At 35.5% G+C, this 20728-nt stretch overlaps 1 protein-coding gene across 2 annotated transcripts; it reads right to left on the reverse strand.

Annotated features, from left to right (window-relative positions):
- Positions 1–865: 865 nt before the first annotated feature.
- On the reverse strand, positions 866–20618 carry LOC128235218 (uncharacterized). Of its 2 annotated transcripts, none has more exons than XM_052949994.1 (5): positions 20411–20618; positions 18337–18657; positions 13380–16966; positions 12402–12521; positions 866–10313 (listed from the first exon to the last, which is right to left on the reverse strand). In XM_052949994.1, the coding sequence occupies exons 2-5, from the start codon at positions 18461–18463 to the stop codon at positions 9813–9815; spliced, it is 4335 nt and encodes a 1444-aa protein (XP_052805954.1). In that variant the 5' UTR covers positions 18464–18657; positions 20411–20618; the 3' UTR covers positions 866–9812. The 2 variants fall into 2 exon arrangements, with proteins under 2 accessions (XP_052805954.1, XP_052805953.1); XM_052949993.1 differs by having other exon boundaries at positions 20204–20618.
- Between the last annotated feature and the right edge of the window lie 110 nt (positions 20619–20728).

Genomic DNA, 20728 nt, shown 5'->3' on the forward strand with positions numbered 1-20728 from the left:
TTAAATTATGCTAAGTCACTCTCGATGACACGATGGTGTGCAAGAATGTGGTCTTGGATTGCGGGGGGGGGGGGGGGGGGGGGGGGCATGGACAACCCGGAGAAAAACCATTTGTCAGGCTTTGGGACCGCCAACCAAACACACGAACGTCCAGGCTGGGAATCGAGACCGAGACGCCATGGTGAGAAACGGGTGCGCTAACCAATGCGCTTAACGGACACTATTATGCTTCAATACGTGTATCTTAATAATTATATGTCCAGTGCCTTATGCACCCGTCAATTGTAACCACGCCCCCCACCCCAGGTCCAGCCAAGCCCGGGTAAAATCCCCGCCCTACGGGAACGAACTGCTGGTAAAATCACCGCCAAATGCCCCCCGCACCCTAGGTAAGGCCCATTCCCGCTATTTTGGGCGCGAAGGCAAAACCACCGCATTCACCCGGCACTGCGTGGCCACCTGAAAGGTAAAAACACGGCTCATTTCCCCGGTATACCCCCGGACCTGGGTGTGGTGGGGGGGGGGGGGCGTGGTAACAATTGACTGGTGCATTATAATGTTACTGTTTTTTCAGTCGAAGATTGTGTTGTGATTTGCAACGACGCTATATACATTCATAAATTAATTAAAATAATATTTAGTCATACAAGTATGCAATTCTTACTCAGCTAAACGCTGGAGCAATAAAAACACAACTAAACGAATTGAATAATAGCTTTTTTAAACTCGGTTTTGTGAACCAATTGCCAGTTATAGGTTTTTTCATTCGGCCAGTCCCTTCACTTCTTTCGCAGTCTGTATTACCAGTACTGGTCGACTGAAAGTTTATAACGCAGGGTGTATAAATAAACAACAAACTCGTGTATACAACATCAGTAGATTTTTACTATACTATATAAATTGTTCACAACTTCTGACATACAGAACACAACACAAATATGGGATGAAGAGGGTTCCTGCCCCACTAATATGATAACAAAAGGACCAAGGCAAGGGAACTACCTTAAACCACCACTATTTTAAGGGCTGAATTTGTTCAATTACAACTATTTCAGCGCCCTTGGTCGAATAGCGTTATCAACTTTTTTACATTGCTTACTATTAAATGAGCTTATTTGGTTTGGCAACATTTTGGCAAACCAATTTTATTTGTGTGGCTTTTGCGTATCGACTTAACCAACAATACTGTTTTTTTTTTTATTTCGGACTAATAGAACTATATCGCTTAAAACCATGTGTCAACAATATGATGCCCTACATATGCTATGAAAACCATAAAACTGAACTTAAGTGTGGTGTTCTAGATGTGAAGGCAACGGGTCAAATTGCAAAGCCGTGACAATGATAAGGATTTAGTCATGATTTTAGGACAAAGCGTGTCTTATCAACTTGATAGCTGTAGCACTTACGGTGTGGGAATGGGAACAGTACAATCAGGTGATTCGATGCTTCACACTGACGACATACCATCAAAAATTAAGGACTAAAAAACTCATGTTTAATTAAATTTAACGGCACCCAATTAGAGATCAATGACTATTAACTATTAACTTGAGAAATTCCGATTGTTCTTATAACATGATTGGAATTAACATACTTGTTAAACTGTGCAAGTAGGACAATGTTTAACCTTTATCGACCAAGTACAGAAAACTGACCCCTTTTATTAAACATGAAAATGTATAATGACGTCTTTTTGTGACGTCTGTGCAAAATTTTAGACAATCCTGCTTGTACTACAAATGATTTCGCTTCAAATCTCTCAAAATAATTGAAAGCATGGTCAGCAATTTAATAAGCCAGTTAATGAACAATCTATGCAGAACTTAGTTGATTGCTAATGGTTAGGTCATTAAAAAGAATTGAAATCAAATGTTATCACAAATGCAATGCAGTTCTAATAAGCAAATACAGAGAACAGCCAGAGTGGTTTGTGAAATGGTTAAAGGTATTTCCCTCGACATGTAAGCTGTGTTTCAGATCTTGAATTTAAATGTATATACTGGCCAAATTTTAGGACATTTCTAGTCTTGTTTCTTAAATAAATTTACCTCATTTTTTCTCTCTCCAAAAGCTGTGAATTGTTATTGTTTGAATTTAAAAAAAAACATGTCTTTTAAATGATACTATGCGATTCGTACCAACAAATTGATTTTTTTAATAAATGAAAGTTTGAATAGCTGTTTCGCCAACAATTGCATGGCAGTCGAAAGTATATATTTAATGTATAATGTTATATTTTAATGTGTATATCAGAAGAAAAATGGTGTAAATAGCTTCTAAAGCATACTATTAATTAATTACATACAAAATAAATGATACTACAAGCATAAGTATTGGAAATAAACACATCACAAAGATGGAGGTGCAAGTCTTTGGTTAAAATGGACAGAAAATTATTACAAGGACCAAAAATTCATGCATAAACAATATTAATATTAACAAAATTTCATACACAACTGTAATAATAATAATTCTAAACATATGATTGCAAATTGTATGGTTTATGATAAAAACAATCAAACGCGTAAAATCATTCAATATAATTTGACTAAATGAGCACCCATGCTTTTGTTTTATAAGTTTAACAGGGAAAAATGTAAAACACTAAATACAATAACAATAGTTTATTCCTTAAAAGAAATCGCAGGCTTAGCACAAGATGGTTCTAACTCAATATAGGAAAAGAATGCCTTATAACAGTATTGCGCTTAGTCCTCGAAATGGTTTTTAAGGGGGGTTACATGTTTAGTATCAGAAGAGAAATATGAGTAAAATTCACTAACTTATAAAATGAAATATGCGAAGAAAAATTGCAAATGCTCAGATCTTGTACACACAGAAAACACGAAAGAGTATTTAATCATGGCACTTTGAATGATAAGTAAATTCTTAAGATAACAGACATGTGTTGTAAAAACTTGTACAATACATTTAAAACTTTAAACAATTATGTTTTTTATGTTCATGTTGCCTACAGTCCTGAGCTGCTATTTGTCTGTTTCCATATCTTTGAAATGTTACATCATAACATGAAAACGCCAACTTGTGTTGTGAATGTTAACTCATTTAGAGCAAACGCCATCTCTTGAAGAGCGAATGCCAACTCGCGTCTGTCATTGGTGTTTTTTTTAACCAAACAAGATGCATAACTCAATAATTATTAAAGCCGGAGTTATGTCCCTTGCTAAAAATGTGCATATTGTCTCTGGCAACATGTGTACCAAGTTTCATCAGAATAGTTTGCGAGTTATAGCCAAGGTTAACATATTTTCACAACGACAACTCGGACACCAAGGCTAAGACATGACCTCGACTTTTTTCTATTTCGAAATACAGACAAGATAAGATTGGATCACTAAAAATTCAAATGATGCCAGACAAGGCCAAATAAATGCAAACAAATAAATTGTAAACAAGCAAAAAATATTTACAAAATAAAACAATGTTACAACCAGGAAAAATCAAAAACAGGGTAAAAATGAAAGACCTAAAAGAATGTATAAGATGGAAAATGATAACATAAAAATGACATAAAAACAAAACAGTAAAGCTTGATCAAGGAAAAAAGAATTGGTATTTTTTGGGGCTTTGGGTTTAGGCTTGGTAACACACAAATCAAAATGGGCTTTGTTACAGCATGCAAAAATCTCAACTGATTTATAATTTCAATTGGTTGTCAAAAATGAAGTCCAGAAAATAATGCAAAGCGTTGTACATAGGTCAGGAATTTTCTTTGGACTGAAAAAGTAAATGATGATGTTTTTGAATTTTGTTAACACTGTAATTTTTGCTTTGAACGATACAATTAGCACAAGTATATTTAGTTGAGGCACTAACTACAGGGTTAATATGGTTCATTAAAAAATGCAGAATGAATAAACTACATTCATTGGGCCAGAACTTTGTTAGAGTTAACAATGCTGTTAACATCACCGTTGTTAACTTTCAAATCATTACTGCACTGGAAGTTTCACGGATATACTTATATTCTGAAATATTCCTGACAAGGTTTTTGGACAATGTTTAAGTGTGTGTTTTTTAAATATATGATCACATCATAAATATTTATAAAGTGAAAAAGATGTCCTTTATCACTTTGTTAACTTGAACAAAGTTGTGAACTATCTGCCCATTGTGTCCTTTGCATAGCTTAAAATTCAGGCTTGATAAGAAGTTGATACTCTGTAGTTGAAAGAAGGGGGACAAATCGTTCAAGATGTTTCGAATATCAATTTTAGTTTGTCTTCCATGAATTTTCGATTGAACTACAGCAATTTTCTAAATTGGGAGTTTTTCTGTACAAATTTCACTACTCAAACTCTAACAATTACATACATAAGACCATCATCAAACTTTGCTGCAAATTAAAATGAACCATAGTTCCTTCAGTTGGCACCCAAACTAAACTCTCCTTTTTATATTATACATGTATGCTGGATTATAGGATTAGAATTGACTTTCACAGGACAGGCACACAGTTTTTAGTACAAACACACATATCTTAATTTACCCGTTAAAAGGTCACCCATAACTTGTGAAAACAAGTAAATATAAACATTATTTTTTGACAATCAGTTTGAATAAAAACATATGAGACAAAAAATTCATAGACATTCAAAACAGGTAGCATTTCATAACTTATAGTACGGAGACATGGTTTATTTTTCTATTTAGCACCAGTTAAAGAAACGAAACAAACAAAAGAGGACCAGAAGTGAACATTTTTGATTTTGAGCGCTAACAATTCAGTCTTCTACGCTAAAACTACATTAACAATATAAAAACTTATCAGTTATACATCTTATTTTCAAATCTTGCCAACATTGTCAACAAAACATTATCAAATGTATTTTAAGTAAATTCGTCTTTAACAAAAAAACATAATTTTGACATGTGAATCTAACATAATCAATCACTACTATTCCATCCATTTCATGGAAGAAAAACTGGTTTTGGCAAGACGTACAGCATATTAGCAACTACTTAGACACTGTCAAAAATATAGCAAATTTTGTGAAGTGTCCATATTCTCATATAATCGATTAACAACTAGAACAGCAAGAGGATTTTAACGCTCACTTGTTTTTTTCTAAATAGATCATGGGGCATAATTAAACAATTATTAAAGTTTAAATGATGGGCATTGCTTGACATAGTCATTTTTGCATATAGAGGCTGATCTTATTCACAAGCTTTTTGGAAGATTAATTTTCAAATCAGTTATTTTGGTGTTAATGAATAATATTTTAATAAGTTTTGCTCCAAATGTTATATTATTTTTATTTAAATTAAGTAAAAAACTTATTTCAATTTCTGACATTTCATTTTGCCAAGTATTGAACAAAATATCCAGATCTTTTGATATATGTCCATACCCTAAATGCCCATAAAATGGTCCCATTGTCAATTAAATCATGTGTATTTATTTCAATATTTTTTAACAGGTTTTGAATATAATGGAAAACTTTGGAATGGCAACACCAAAGACGACACCATTTCTATGACAACCCCTCGAATTATATTCTTCTAAAAAAACAGACAATCTAAATATATCTTTATAGTAGGCCAAAACGGATTTCTGCTATTCATGAGTGCTTCTGAACAAAGGCTTACTATTTATCCATTAAAGCTGCACTCTCGCAGATTGAACGTTTTGACAACTTTTTTATTTTTTGTCTTGGAACGAGCCAATTTATGCAAAAATGCATGGAAACCAGTGATATAAGACTGCTGACAAAAAATCAGATCGCAGATTTTCATATTTAAGTTCAAAAATTGATGTTTTATGCATTTTTCTTAAACCGTTAGTAACGCTTTTAGAAATAAAACATTAATTTTTGAGCGGAAACATGAAAATTTGCTATCTGATCTTTTGTCAGCAGTCTTATATTACTGGTTTGCAGATATTTACCCAAAAATTGGCTCATTTCGAGACAAAAATGAAAAAGTTGTCAAAGCTGTGAGAGTGCAGCTTAAAACTAGCACATACAAACCACATGATTATACATGAAGTATTTTAACAATAATTCATTATGCATTGAACAAATTAAATTCCATTTAAACATGATTTCATTCAATAAAAACAACACCAAAAGCATTTGATGAAAAATCGGGGAAAAAAACAACAAGGAAAAAAATGTCATGGATTTAAAAGTAACAGCACTATACATAAACTATTGTCGAAGACAGAAAATACTGTAGATTACACAAAAAACAAGAAAATAAATGCCATTTTAACCACATGCACTAACCTTGCTTGATATCTATGCCATGTTAAATTAAGATTTATCATGTCAATTTTATTAAATAAAACAGTTGCTAAGTTACACATCATTTTCTGCTTGGTTAATTGAAATTCTATTCTTGATATGTATGTAGCAAAGAAAAGAAATGTTGACAATTGAATTTTCAATTTCAAACACAGAGGGTTTTATTTTTGGATGGACTCTTAGAAAAAACATTCACAAATGAGAGTCTCTTATAATAATTATTGGTTCAAAACAAATTAAAAGTTGAACTAAAAATTTAAAGCTATTGCGGCCGACTGAACAATGAATGCATGATAAATTGTAAGTCAGATCAAATGGTTTTTAGTTTACACTGGTCAGCATATATCTCTTTGAGATTACAGGACATTTTGTCTGATATCCATGTGGCTTATGCAGGACTTGTTTCTGATAAAATGGAGGTATGGTCATTGGTCATTTTTTTTTTATTTGATGCCTTCATTAATTAATTGAGTCTGTTGAGTGTGCATGAAATCTCAGTGCAAATTGCATGAAATATTAGTTAAGAGAAGTCACAGTGACTTTCCAATGTAATTATTGTTTCGCAGGAAACAAGTATTTTGGTGTTTTTATGCCAGATAAAATGTCTGGCGAATTTTCATTTCTGCAGGACAATCTGTAAACCTATCAACAATGTCCTGTTGTCTGATGTGTTTGGCATACACTGCTAGCAGTTTCTCAACAAACATCAATCATTTTCTGAAAGAGCAAATTCTCACTAGCTTACAAAATGCAAATTTGACCTGATTGAAGTCACCTTTAGAAGGGCCTCAACAAATAAGGACTGCTTATCAGTAATTTGGCTATTGACTGGGAAGTCTTATCTGGCTACCTGCCTACGTGCTAGGTTAATACAGAAGCTTCATGGCATAGATGCCAACTAAGGCTAGAATGTTTTTTTTGAGGGATGAAATATTTTACAATACAGGTTTACAAACAGGGGTACATATATGCATACTTCACAACCTAAATTTGCACCAATGTATGCATTTTCATTTACAGAGAATAATTCTTGTGAAATCCGCCCTTCAGTTGGGAAAATTGACCCATTTTTTTAACCCAAGATGACCCATATTCACAATGGTCCTAAGTAGCATGCTGAGAAATATGACTTTGTTTTTAGATGATTGGATCAACAATGTTGAATTTATGGAAGGAATAAGACATATTCAATTGTTTTTCTTAACATTTGACCTAGTGACCTAGTTTTTTTACAGAGATGACTCATACTAACACTCATAATTAATATCATCCTGACAAATATTCCGACTAAGTTTCATGAAGATCTGATCTCAAAATAATTTCAAAATTTCTAACATACCACCATTTGAATGACAGATTTCATAAGATTAATAAAAATGTCTCCTATGTCACAAATAGGCCAACAAATGCTAAAAGTATTGCTAGAAACATGCAGTATAAAACGATGCACGATGTATATATAACATTTAATTGAAAATGTGATAAATGAATCGCTCGTTATTATAACGAATCTGAGATAGGTATGTAAGAACAGTTTATAACATTTAAATGTAAAAATATTTTGAACATAAAAGTCATCATCTTTACAAATCTACACGACACAAGTTTTGAAATAATGCTGAAATATTTGGTCACCACTTTATACAAGTATCTGTAGTAATACTGGACATTCAAACATGAGCTAGTATTAATCAAATGGCATAAGAATGAATATCGGCCGATAGTTCAGAACTTTGTTAAAGTTAACAACGTTTTTAACGTCATCATTGTTAACTCTCATATCGTTACTGCACTGGAAGTTTAATCATTAATGGATACACTTGAGATCTAATGTATTTCTTGCAAAATTTGAGACAACTGTTTCCACTTTAATTAACAATGGCCCCAACAACACTGTTAACTTTAACAAAGTTCCAGACAATCGGCCTAATATCTAACAAATTTAGATAAATACTTCAACTTTTATGATGATAAGGTTTTAGTCAGAGCCCTGTTTCAATCAAGATACTAAGTTTTCAGGCGTGACCTCGTTTTTGGCGTAAAATAAGTTTCAAGAAAAATATCGTAAGGTCATTTACCACATTTTTATTAAATTCTGCCCATAACTTCACGGGTATCCCCTGCGCACTCCTTAGCATCCTGAGGTTTTCGAATAATACACTTTATTGGAATGGGGCCTTAGTTTTTGAAAGGCCAGAGTGCTGCGGAACATGTACTTGATCCGAAGGGTGAAAAGGTCACAATTAATCCGTAATCAAGCTGTGAAGAGCTTTAATTTGATGAATTTTACAGAAAATGTTAGAAATATGTTTAATTGAAGTAGTATAAGGTTTAAACTGCAAGATATAGTAAGTTTGTAAATATTTATAATCATTTTATAAGTTTTAATCAACAAAAAGAAACAACTTGAAATATTTGAAGCTTCTTTAAATTCTATGTAAGCAGACGGGTTCACAAACTGGTCTCCATGAGGGTAAAAGGGAGCAACCAACAAAGGACAGGGTGCAGCACCCTTCCATTACTTTTTAACTAAAACCCTATCATCATTTAAAATAGTTCAAGATTGCGTAGAAAAACAATGACATCATGTAACGCGATTACATTCCTCGGTGAAATTCACAAATGGTTTTGAGACATAATACCCAAAAGAAACCGGTAAATAAGAACTAATATTGTACAAAATACGTAATGCCAAAGTACACGGTACTACAAAAATAATTAAAATTTTACAAGGTAAATGTATTAACAAGTGTATTTGAACAATGTGTTATGTACACTGTAATATCAAGATTCTTTGTAAACGCAACCTTAATACAGGTACAGATATCGTACATGTAGTTTCTTTCTATTCAATTACATGTACAAGAGCAAAGGTACACAACCTGGCAATATCCACCCAAATATAACTTGAGGGACTGAGTGTTCAGAATTTTGTTCATAGTTAACAGCGTTATTAACGTTACTTTTGTTAACTTTCGTATTTTCATTGCTCTTGAATGGATATACTTGTGATCTGCTGTATTTCTAACAAGATTTGGGACAGTTGAGTATTAAAGCTGTTTTTTTATATTAAAAAAATATATGAGCTCATCATCAAATATTTCACGTTTAAAAGTTAACAACAACGCCGTTAATCACGTTGTTAACTTTAACAAAGTTCTGAACAATCGGCCCTAGAAATACTAAAACATAAATTGCAGTTAAACTGTCCACCTTTTTCTTTCTTATGCACTAAACCAATCTCATTAATATCTCTTAAACAATTACACACACTGAATTTCCAAGAAATAAGTAACTAGTTCATTCCTATGTAATGGTTATGCGCTGCTCCATCAGCAAAGTTTCACAACTGACACTCAATAATTGATCTTTTTGATAATCGATTTTTCAATGATCAGTTTTCCAACAATAGGCCTTCTTTATGTGCGGCATTTTTTATCATCCATCTGATAGGCTGTATTTTCAAAAAGACGCCTTCAATAATCGGCCTTTTCAATAGGCAGAATTTTCAATAATCAGCCTTTTCAATAGGCAGTATTTTCAATAATCAGCCTTTTCGATAGGCGGTATCTTAATGTTACTCTGGGCTATTCTCTCCCATTCTTCTATACATCTTTGGACGTCCTCCATATCTGGATTTAGATAATGCATCACATTCATTTCAATCAGTTGCTTAGCCACGATCTGCTCCCAGCCCTTATTTGCGTGCGGATTTATGGGACTTGGGTGGAGTATACATTCCACTTTCACGTTCATGATTCCGGCGTTGTGGAGCGCCTTTGAGGCTCGTTGCTGGACGAACTTGCCCACGGCAACGATTACACGAATGTTCATCAGTTTAACGAGTTCGACTAACGCAACATCGCACGTTTCGTTTATCTGGTCAAGCTCCGAATGCACTAGCTGAGGGGGTGTGACATTTTTACCGGACTCTGACATGTAGGCCAGTGGACAAAAGTTGTACACGTAAGAGTTTTTGAAGAAGTTCTCCGCAACTTTGCAAACTTTTTGAAACAAGCCCCAAAACCTGGCACCGCTAACCTGCAACATACAAAACACCATTGTCTGCCAGGCACAAAATTTAAGATTAACATTTAACTAGAGATTGCTTTTTGTACTTCTCTCCCCCAATGTCTTGTCTTAGCTGAAAAATAATCAATGATGAACATAAATTTTGTACTTATTTAGACTTGAAAAGGACCATCAGTGACCTTGAAGTTTGGCCTATCCACCTGTTTTCAATAGTGAACATCTAATGCATGAAATCAGAGATCTCAAAATCAATAGGGGTCATCTACTAATCATGTCCAACTAATTGAACTTGCATACCAAGTATGAAGCTCCTTGGCCCAAGCATTCTTTATATATTTAGTGGAAACGATTATTTCACCTCAAGGTTAAGATGAAATTAACCTTCGACCTACTGATCTCAAAATCATGTGGAATCATTGACTGGTCATGACCAACTGGCTTACCAAGTATGAAGATCCTGGGTGCAAGCATTCCTTAGTTATTGAGCGGGAACTGTATTTTCACCTCAAGGTCACCTTGACCTTTGACCATCTGATCTCAAAATGAATAGGGGTTATCTACTAGTCATGACCAATTGGCATACTAAGTATGAAGTTCCTGGGTGCAAGCGTTCTGCAGTTATTGAGTGGACAATATTTTTAGCTTAATGTCACTGTAAACATAATTGTTCTGAAGGTCATCATGACCTTGACCTTTGACCTACTGATCTCAAAATCAATAGAGGTCACGTACTTGCCATGACAAACAAACATAGCAAGTATGAGTATAAAAAATCATGATTCAAACTGAATGATCGTCTTTGGTACCATGATGGTGGTAACACTGGGTCTTGGAACAGACTAAAAGCCGGAACTTCAGAATCTTACAAATAACAAAATGCGTGATCAGTGGAAAACAAAATTACTGCTGACTAAATGTGTATGCTCCTCTTATGTTTTTTTCAGTCAAACTTGGGCCATTACTTAACAATTACTTAAGCTAGAGTTAAGGGCCTTGCTATGCACATGAATTTTGTATCTGGCAGCATACATACCAAGTTTCATTTAGATATATTGAACGTTTTTTTTGAGTGATGGCCAATGCAAAAGCCAGCAATGACGCCAAAGCTATTTCAATACCTAGACCTTAGTGGCGAAACCGTGGTCTAGTGGTAACACACTTGACAGTCAATCCAGGGATCACAGGTTTGATTCCCTGCTGCACCACTAAAAATACTAATCCTCTCCCGGTAGGGATGTTAAATGGGGGTCACATGTGACGGTGCTATACACTGTGGTGAACCAGGGTAGTTCTAACCAGGGTTACATTCTGTCGTTGCATTTGCTCCAGAAACCTTATATGACTAACAATCATTTCGGAGCACTCGCCGAATGTGCATGGCCCGTGCAAGTATTTATAAACTCAATATTTATGCGAAAAGCTACTACCATGACATTCTTTCTAAAAAAAAGTGTAGAAAAATAATCACCCATAGACATGGATCAAGCTAGAGAGACTCGGGAAAAGAAGTCTCCATGAACTTCATGTGTTTTAACTTCTTCCTATTTTGAATTGCAGGAAAAAGGTTTTCTCAATATAATTAAAAGAAAATAACTTCTCCCTGGTTTGTGGAAAACTCAATCAGATCAAAGTATAGCTTGATTACTGATAGATCATCTTAAGCTACCCCTGTTAAACTAATATGCTATGCTTCGCCGTAAACTGTGGGCAAATTGGCTAAGAAAATCTCAATAAATAATTAATGGGGCAGTTTCATCAATTGGTTCTGCAAGATACGAATGCAGATATATGCAGTCACTCAAACTTGTGTTATACCGTAGAAAAGGTAATCTGGCAAAAGCTTGAGTTGAACTTGGTCTACCTTGTCACCACAAATTATAAGACAGTTGCTTTGACTAGTCGCCTATAAAGGAGACAACTGACAATTCAGGATAATTGAAGAGTATTTCAAGATTGAAAGAGTTGTCTCCCCGGCTTCAAGCAAATTCATAATCATATAAACGAGATTTTGTCAGTTCCCACAGTATGTATGAAGTGTAACGGAAGAAAGTACCGTATTTGCCAACGATGTGATAGAGCAACATTCACTCAACTAACCTCATTCCTGGTGCAGGCAAGACCAGTGACCGGCTTTTTGGGATGTTCAATCTCTGGTTTGTAGATATCACCTGTGATTTTCAGCCAATCCCGCGTCACACATGCCTCTCCGAATGGCACCTGTTGTAATGGAAATAGTGAGTATTGTTATAAGCTTACACTAATAATGGCCTTCTTGGCTGAAAACTAAATAAGGTTGAACATGATTCTCCGAATGGTAACTGATCAATGCCATTGAAAGTGGATATATTGCTATAAACGTGAACTTCTAATGGCCTTCTTAAACTAAAAAGGTTCAACATGCTTCTCCAAATCGAACCTGATGTCATGGAAATAGTGAGTATTGCTTTAAAAGTACACTAATAATGGCCTTCTTGCATGTTCAACCTTTTTTAGTTTTCAGATATGGCAAACATATTAGATTGGAGAAATATACAATGAAGAGCACCAAGACTATGAGCCTATGGCAATGGTTGACTTACGATTATTGGGAAAAAACACACAAAAAGAGCATGTTATAATGATTTCATGACCATGCATGGAACTATGTCTTTACTGAAGAAATGTGGTATTCTAATATCACCACAAATAAGTGCATACATGATGATATTACAAAAGACATATTTTAGTACAAGATATTTATTTCCGCTAAACTTTGCATGCTTACATTGTACCGTTAAGTTAAGTGCGTAACAAGAATGTTGTGGAGTGAACACAAAGGATCATCTGTTGTTTTTCTAAACAAAATAGGGGGAATAACACAACAAGTACTAACAAAAGAGTAACGATCCTTGCTGTACATGTGTATTTTGCTTCTGGCAACATGCATACAAAATTTCATTTGAATATCCTTATTATGGCCATGGTTAAAGTTTTGCATACTAACAACATAACCCCAAAGCTATGACAATATCTCAACTGTTTTTCCTTCATAAACAGACAAACTTTAATATCGCAGAAATAATGTTTTTTACATACCCCATTTTGCGACATCCCATATGGTCCAGGGTTCATTCCGAGGAAGAGAAGCGTCCGCTCCGAGGTACAGTATTTGGCCACAAAGTCCCGATGAGTTTGAAATGCATAAGTCAGGGGACTGTAAATAACCGTCACTGGGTAGCCATACTTGATTGGCAGCATTTTCTGGCATAGCCTTTGCTCAATCTGTAAAAATTGAGCGCCGATCGGAGACAAATCGTCCTCAATTGAGAAATTAAAAATTGTCTCGATCTGATTATTATAGTCATACGTGTCAATGGTGCATTCTGGATTATCGACATCAACCATTGGGCCAAGTTTGGTAGGTGCCATAACAATCGTGTTTGGTCGAGGCTTGTTTTCATCTGGCGGTTCTTTATCAATTTTACGTTTTCGTCCTCTTTTTTTCTTTGGAACCACACCTGGGGCTTCCATATTGAACTCTGACCCAGTGCTTGCTGGACTAGCATTTCTAGGTATGCTAAAGTTTGACATTTCTGGGTGATACTGACCCATGTTCTCTGGCGGACAGTGTGAGGATTGCTGATTATAATGCTGACTGTAATTACCCTGTGGCCCACTAAAACCCTGACTAGGATATCTCGAACTCGGCTGCTCATTTGACGTTGGCGGGTACATGTTATTCTGAGAATTAAACTCATTACCTCCCCTATTTTGGTAATAGCCATTTTCGTACCTTCCGTTACCATAGTTTCCATGGTTACCTTGAAAGTTTTTCCCTGGTGGGTTTTGATTGTAGAAGGACTCGTTTTGATTATACTCGTTGCCATGGTAATTCGACGGGTTTAATTGTGGCTTGTCCCCACCATTTTGGCTCTGGCTCATATTTTGGTAATTCTGCTGTTGGAAGTTGTTTCTGTATTGGTGTGCTTGGTCAAATTGCTGCCCGCTAAAATTCTCGCCGCTTGGATGATTTGGCTGGCTCCCCATTTGAGGATCACCCCTATTGAAATTTCCCCACCGGTTTCCAGCCATGTGATTATAATTATCAAAGGATTGGTTCCCATAAAGACCAGTTCTTTGACCCCCTGCAGAATAAACCTGCCTACTAAACTGTTTCCCGTAATTCTTTGAACCATACCCTTCTTTAGAATTCCCTTTCGTCCCTTCCTGAGCTTTTTTCTCTTTGGTAGTTTTATCAAGATCAATGAAAACCTTGGGCGAATCAGTCTCCCGAATTTCATCGCTTTCGCTTTTAACAGCCTCACAACCATGACCACTGTATATGTTTTCGATATACTGCTTTGAGTGTAGAAAATCCCATTGTCCCTCATCAGGGACACTAAACTCCTGAGAGGGTTGCGTGGGGGCAACTTGGTTATTTCCATCTTTACACAAGACTGGTTCCTGGCTCGCGTTACTCACACTTGACTGAGAGTCGCATCTCGATGGCGGATGCATTGGTCCTGGATCTGACATGACAGAATTTTCATCATAATCCATTGACGAATCGACACCCGGAAGATTACTCGTGAAGTTTGAGTTCTCTTCTTGAGAATGGAAGCTAGGCTCTCTGGGTAATACGCTACCAGGACTTTGGTTTGCAGCATAACAATTGTAGGGTGGCAAGATTTCTGGCTTCTCGTTGAAGCGTTGACCTTGAACACAAGGGTATGGCTTTTGATTATCTGGTTCACTTTGGCACAACTGAGGGGGATTCATTTTGTAGTAATGATTGTCATTGTTCATTCCTTCAACTCCGTAAGATGGGAGGTAACCTTGGCTACCGACTGGTACATGCGGTCCACTATTTTCCTGAAAACCAGTCTGAGTATTCAATGGGGGCTGAGATTCCGGATAAGTTTTGTTCGTGTTGTCATTTGACATTTGAGTATCGGAGTCAGAGTCAGTGAGATGAGAGCTCGATATCGATGCACTCATCGAGTCCTCTGTGCTTTTCAGCATACTTATGGCACCTTCAGTAGAAGACATTCTGGATCGCTTATTTTGCGCTCGCCTACTCACAAAATCCGGTAAAGACCACCGCCGTGCAACAACCTTTGAACACTTTGGTTTTGACTTTTTGCAATTCTCACTTAAGGGAGACAACAAACATTCACTAGATTTAGCACTGACAGAGTTACCCTTCTTTACCTTCTTTGGAGAAAGTAAGGTAGGGGAGAGAACTTTGGTATCTGAGGATGCTGAGACAGAGTTACTCCCCTTTCTGTTTGGTGAAACCAATGAGGGGGATAGTAATTCCTTGCTCCTTCGACGTTTTCTCACTTCATTTACTTGCTGACTTAGTATCAGTAACTCATCTTTTCTACTCGTACTTCCCTTAGTAGGGGAGGTAACTTTGAATTCGCAAGATTTTGGTGAGCAAAGCTCCGGGGATTTTAAACCACCGAAATTGTCAGCTTTCGAAGTTTGGGGTATTTCAATTCTCAAAACTGGAAGACTTACATGCAGATCTTTAACTATATGTTTTTTGAATGCCTTATTACCAGAATTTTCCGCTAATTGGACATTTTCACTTGCAGTACTATCTTTTGAGTCATTGGTCTGATCAGATTCAGAACTTTTCGCCTTTTTTTCCCTATTGTCTGTTTTATTTTCCTCTATTGCACAACCCTTAGAACATTCAATGGATTTCGTTATGTTAACTAAAGCACCATTGGAGTCATTTCTCAATTCATTCTTTTCACCTGCAGTATGTTCAACTTTAGTTTTTATCTGCTGAGATTGATCAACTGATTCAGATACACAATCATCAGCTTCCGTCAAGTCAATATGAACACTTGAGTTTCCTAGTGATCCACTTATGGCTGAACACTGGTTTAAAGAATATGAAATGTTTGAATTCACATTAACCAATCTTGAAATTCCTGAGCTAAAAACTGGAACTGGTCTTATCGGATAATGCGCTTTTGGCCTTTCAGGCAAGAGTTTAATATTCTCTGAAGCACATTTTGTTACATTACCATTGGCGTCAACAGTTTCAGATTTGGGCTCTTTTTCTTCAGAGTGACTTTTTGCAGTCAATGCATCAATTGAGAATGCAGAACATGCTTTAGATGTGACTTTATCTTGTTTTTCAGTTTCACTTCTTTTATCATCTCCAAATGGATTCCAAATTTTTGCCTCTTGTTTATTTTCACATTCACCTGATGTTGAACTTTTTGCGCCTATAACAAAAGGATAATCAGGCTTAACAAACTTGGAACTTGAAACCTGATCCTGTCTTAAGGGCTCACTAAACCTTCCTGGGACATTCAAACAAGTTCCTATTGACCGATCATCGAAACTGCTTCTATATTGCGACACCGGCGAAACTGAACTTGTTCCTGATCGGTAAATCTGATCAAATGTCAGAGGGGAAGGATTCTGCGAAAACACAAAATTCGGGCTTAGAAGTAGATTTCTTGGCTCTTGGGGCCCAAACCCATACAGCGGTTCCAAGCCGAGCGGTGGTAAGTGCAAGTCTGAAACTGGTGACAGATATCTTGATGATGCCGGCAGGGGTCGATGAAAATGTTGACCAATGGAAAGAGGCGAGAGTGGGTCAATCAAGGGCGACCTGAAGAGGGATGGCAAATAAGCGGGCTCGGAGAAGCTTGACGCACCTGAAAAATAGCAGATGCAATGTGTATTATATACAGATTTATTCTTGCTATTGTTTATAATGTACATATCATACAGGGCTTTTTCTATAGTACCCACGGGTCCGACTATTGGACCCATTCCCAAAGCAAATTATAAGATATTTTCCCCAATCTTCAGAAAAAAATCCTAATAAAAAAAAAAAAAAAATATTTTTTTATTTTTTTTAGACAGTCTTTTAACCTGCACTGGTTCATTTTCACCATCCTAATAAATTATGTGATGTAAAGATTTTTTGGTAATTGAACTCATTCAGAGATCAGTATGAAATATTATCTGTCATGATTTATTGCAATAGATATTTACACCCCAAGGATTGATAATTTTTGGGTCTTTTAAACTAATATTAAATCATTTCCTAATTCGCAGGAGGCTAGACAGCTTTTTCTGTAAAATTTCCCAATTTAGGCATTTTCACGAAGCAAAATTTCCCAAAACGTCTAGGGTCTTTTTCCCAAAATGGGCAGAAAAAGCCCTGTCATATTGGTATTCATCAAACATCAGATTGCAATATCTTATGTTAGACTAACATATTAGGAAATAGAGAAACTTATTCGAACGAAAGCCGAGCTGATAATGTTTCTCGGCAATTTGGGGAAAAGTTGTTCAAAAGCAACAATAAATACTTTGATTGGCGTTTTCAATCAATTTACCAAAAAAATACCCGCACCAGTAAATCAACATGTTGGTACATGTAGGATAATACGGTACCTCTGTACCTACATACCCACGCCTTAAACTGTGGGTAAAGAAACAATTTGTTTATAATTAATCATGGCCTTATTTTCATTCTTTCTATGAATGTATATTGTCCTGGATTTTATAATTTATAAAACAAAAGTTTTTTCTGAACAATTTCTGATTTTTTGTAAAGAAAATAGTTTGATTTACAAATAAGAAGAATATCCAGCAGATTATATATTGACTATTAAGTGAGGTTAGGACCATAACAAACTGAGTCTCAGTGTTATCAATAAGAACCAGCTGCCAGCCAAGACGGCTGGTTCAAGTGGCAACTGGGCAAGCTCAAGATTGAAAAAATATCCAGCAAGTGGATTTTAAGTAGAATAAGTTTTGGCTGGTGGGCTACTTTACTTTTTGAGACAGTTCAACTGACACTTATTGAGAACCCTGGAGAACCTTCATAATCTTTTAACACTCTCCTCAACAGCTTCAAATATTATTCAAATAATCTGCAGAATTTTATATACATCTATAATTATTTCTAATATATCACTTGTTCAACAGTATTATGTGCATAATATTTACTGATGTTAAAATGTACACAAAAGTTAAGAAAATAAAAAAGAACCCGGCAGTGTTGACCACTCACCTGCAGGTCCAGTGACTGATCCAAGAGCGGGAACGTGAAGACCACCCAGCGGGAATGAGCTTCTAGTGGATGTGTGTGTTGTCCATGCAGCGTTAAATGGTGGTGGATAGCCAGGATAATGGGACATAGTTTATCACATGGCTGACTACGAGAAAAACAGGAAAATCGGGGAAACGTTGACGGAACATGACATCGATTTGTGTGCTTCAATGTATCTTGATGTGATCATTAATTTGAATGAGATTTGCTACATGTACTTGTACACATATGGTTCCTCATATGCTTTCTGATGCTTCTTATCCGTCGGCGATGAAATGGCACCTGAAAGAAAATGTTCATGTTACAAGATTGTTTTTGTGTGCCTCATTTTTTTCTTTGACAAACTCAAGTCAGAATGAGATTTTTCTTGCTTTTAAACATAAATCTAAGAAAATCATTAGATGAAATGAGACTTCTTGTATTAAAACATAATAAACAAATTTAAATTAGTTTTAACCTTCAGATATTAAGTGACAATAAGATTGATCTAATTGAAACAAAAAACTTCATTGTTATTGTTTTCCACCTTGTGAATGGGAAGGGCCCTTTGAAATGTGAATATACATGTAGCAACAAAATGCCTAAAAACTGTGAATTTATCGTAGTATATTCGAACAGCATTCAAGCATATCTGAACTAGTTTTTACTTTTACTTGTTAAGTGTTTTTTGTTGTTGTTTTTTAGTCTAGGATTGTAAATTTTGAGTACAATATTGTCAGAAAACAGTAATGCATTTTATATAGAAAATGGGGCCAAATTTCACCCCAATTTTTGGTTGAAACCCCCCACTGAACTCTAAAATAATAACTCATAAATTCCACCAATCTAAATCTAAATTTTTGACAATTTGAAGGCCATGAATTTAGAGTGGTGATCTGCTTGTTTTTTTAACTCAGTTGTGACATTATGCAATAAGTTTTATTCAAGATTGTAAAAGAATGGTCAAAGTTAGAGAGCATATTTTAAAGTGTGACGCGGCAAATGCCATGAATAAAACATAAAAGTTAAAATAGTTCACCTTTATCTTAAATATAAACAGTCACCACAATTAGACTTTTGGATGAACAACCCTAAATTCACAACACCATTTTTAGCCCAAATAATGTTAACAAGCCCTGCTTGATATACTGCAGATTATCATTACGAGTTAGCCACAATAATGTGTGTTAGGGGAACTTTTGGACATTCATAACACCACATTAGTACACCAATTCATACCAATGTAAAATATATTCTTCGACTGTAACTCCATAATAACACTGAATTGTTCAATAAAGCCACATAGCAACAAAAATCATTTAGTGGCCAATATATTTTACTAGTGACACTAGTTTTCTATGAAAAACTTATGCAGATCGGCTTCTGTCAACTTTTCATTGCTATTTTGGTTTACTGAAAATGATGTTTTCTTTTCGATTATTAGCAGGTGCGTTATCTTTCTGAACAATATTCTTTGCACTTAGATTTGGCATTGGAAAAGACATAGTATACTATGGACGCATAGAGTCACCAAAACCACAAATATTCAAAAGACTCTGAAGCAGCTGTTTATTTGGACTACATTATGAGTAAGCCTGAAACCCCTCAGCAAAGTTTGCAGGCTTGATCTTTTATCGACCTCCGTTTCTTTCAGCGCTGCAATTTCATTTCTCATATAAAAAAACAAGTGTTCCACACAATTAACAAGTAATGTTCACTCTCTTAAACGCAATGAACTCATACAAACATGCAAATGATTAAAGAAGGGCTTATATTTCTGCTTCACCGCATTCATTAGCAACCATTTTGGATTTTTAAAAACAAATTTATCACAACACACAGTGTATACCTTATGTCTATGCAGCAGGCAGATGATTTCTTTATGCAACAGTGTACACTTTTGTTCACATACACACGACATATTGTACGACTAGGTTGCGGATGCTGGGAAATTGTGTCATTCTTAAACAAAGGCGGACATTTAACATGCAATTTATTTAAGAGCGGCATGCAACACATGTCTATTGTCTATGGCATTACAACACTTATGTCTTACAGATTATTACTGCACAGGGATTCAACACGATTGCACTGAATTAAGTGTGAAAATCGAGTAGACAACACAATAGGCTTGCTGACTGACTGTCAAATGATAATGAGCTGTGCAGCCTCTTTTAATCTGATCACGTGACCTGGGGGAGAAGCATTTAATAGTCATTAAAAATAATCGTTTTCAAAAGCATTTTTATGTATGAATATTTCAAAAATATTTAAAAAAATCTTCTTGCGTTAAGAATAGATTTGGTAAGTCTTATTATGTACTTTTTTTGGAACAATATTCTTATGCGATATCAATTTTAGCTGTGCATAATAG

Source organism: Mya arenaria, chromosome 5, assembly GCF_026914265.1.
Source record: "Mya arenaria isolate MELC-2E11 chromosome 5, ASM2691426v1".
NCBI classification, from domain to species: domain Eukaryota; kingdom Metazoa; phylum Mollusca; class Bivalvia; order Myida; family Myidae; genus Mya; species Mya arenaria.

What these genes read in the sequence shown, in the direction of transcription:
- LOC128235218 (XM_052949994.1), bottom strand. Translation starts at nt 18,463, where the DNA reads ATGTCCCATTATCCTGGCTATCCACCACCATTTAACGCTGCATGGACA. An exon ending in ATGGGATGTCGCAAAATGGG is followed by an intron (nt 12,522 to 13,379) that starts GTATGTAAAAAA and finishes CCATTACAACAG; the next exon opens with GTGCCATTCGGAGAGGCATG. An exon ending in TTGCCTGCACCAGGAATGAG is followed by an intron (nt 10,314 to 12,401) that starts GTTAGTTGAGTG and finishes TGTATGTTGCAG; the next exon opens with GTTAGCGGTGCCAGGTTTTG.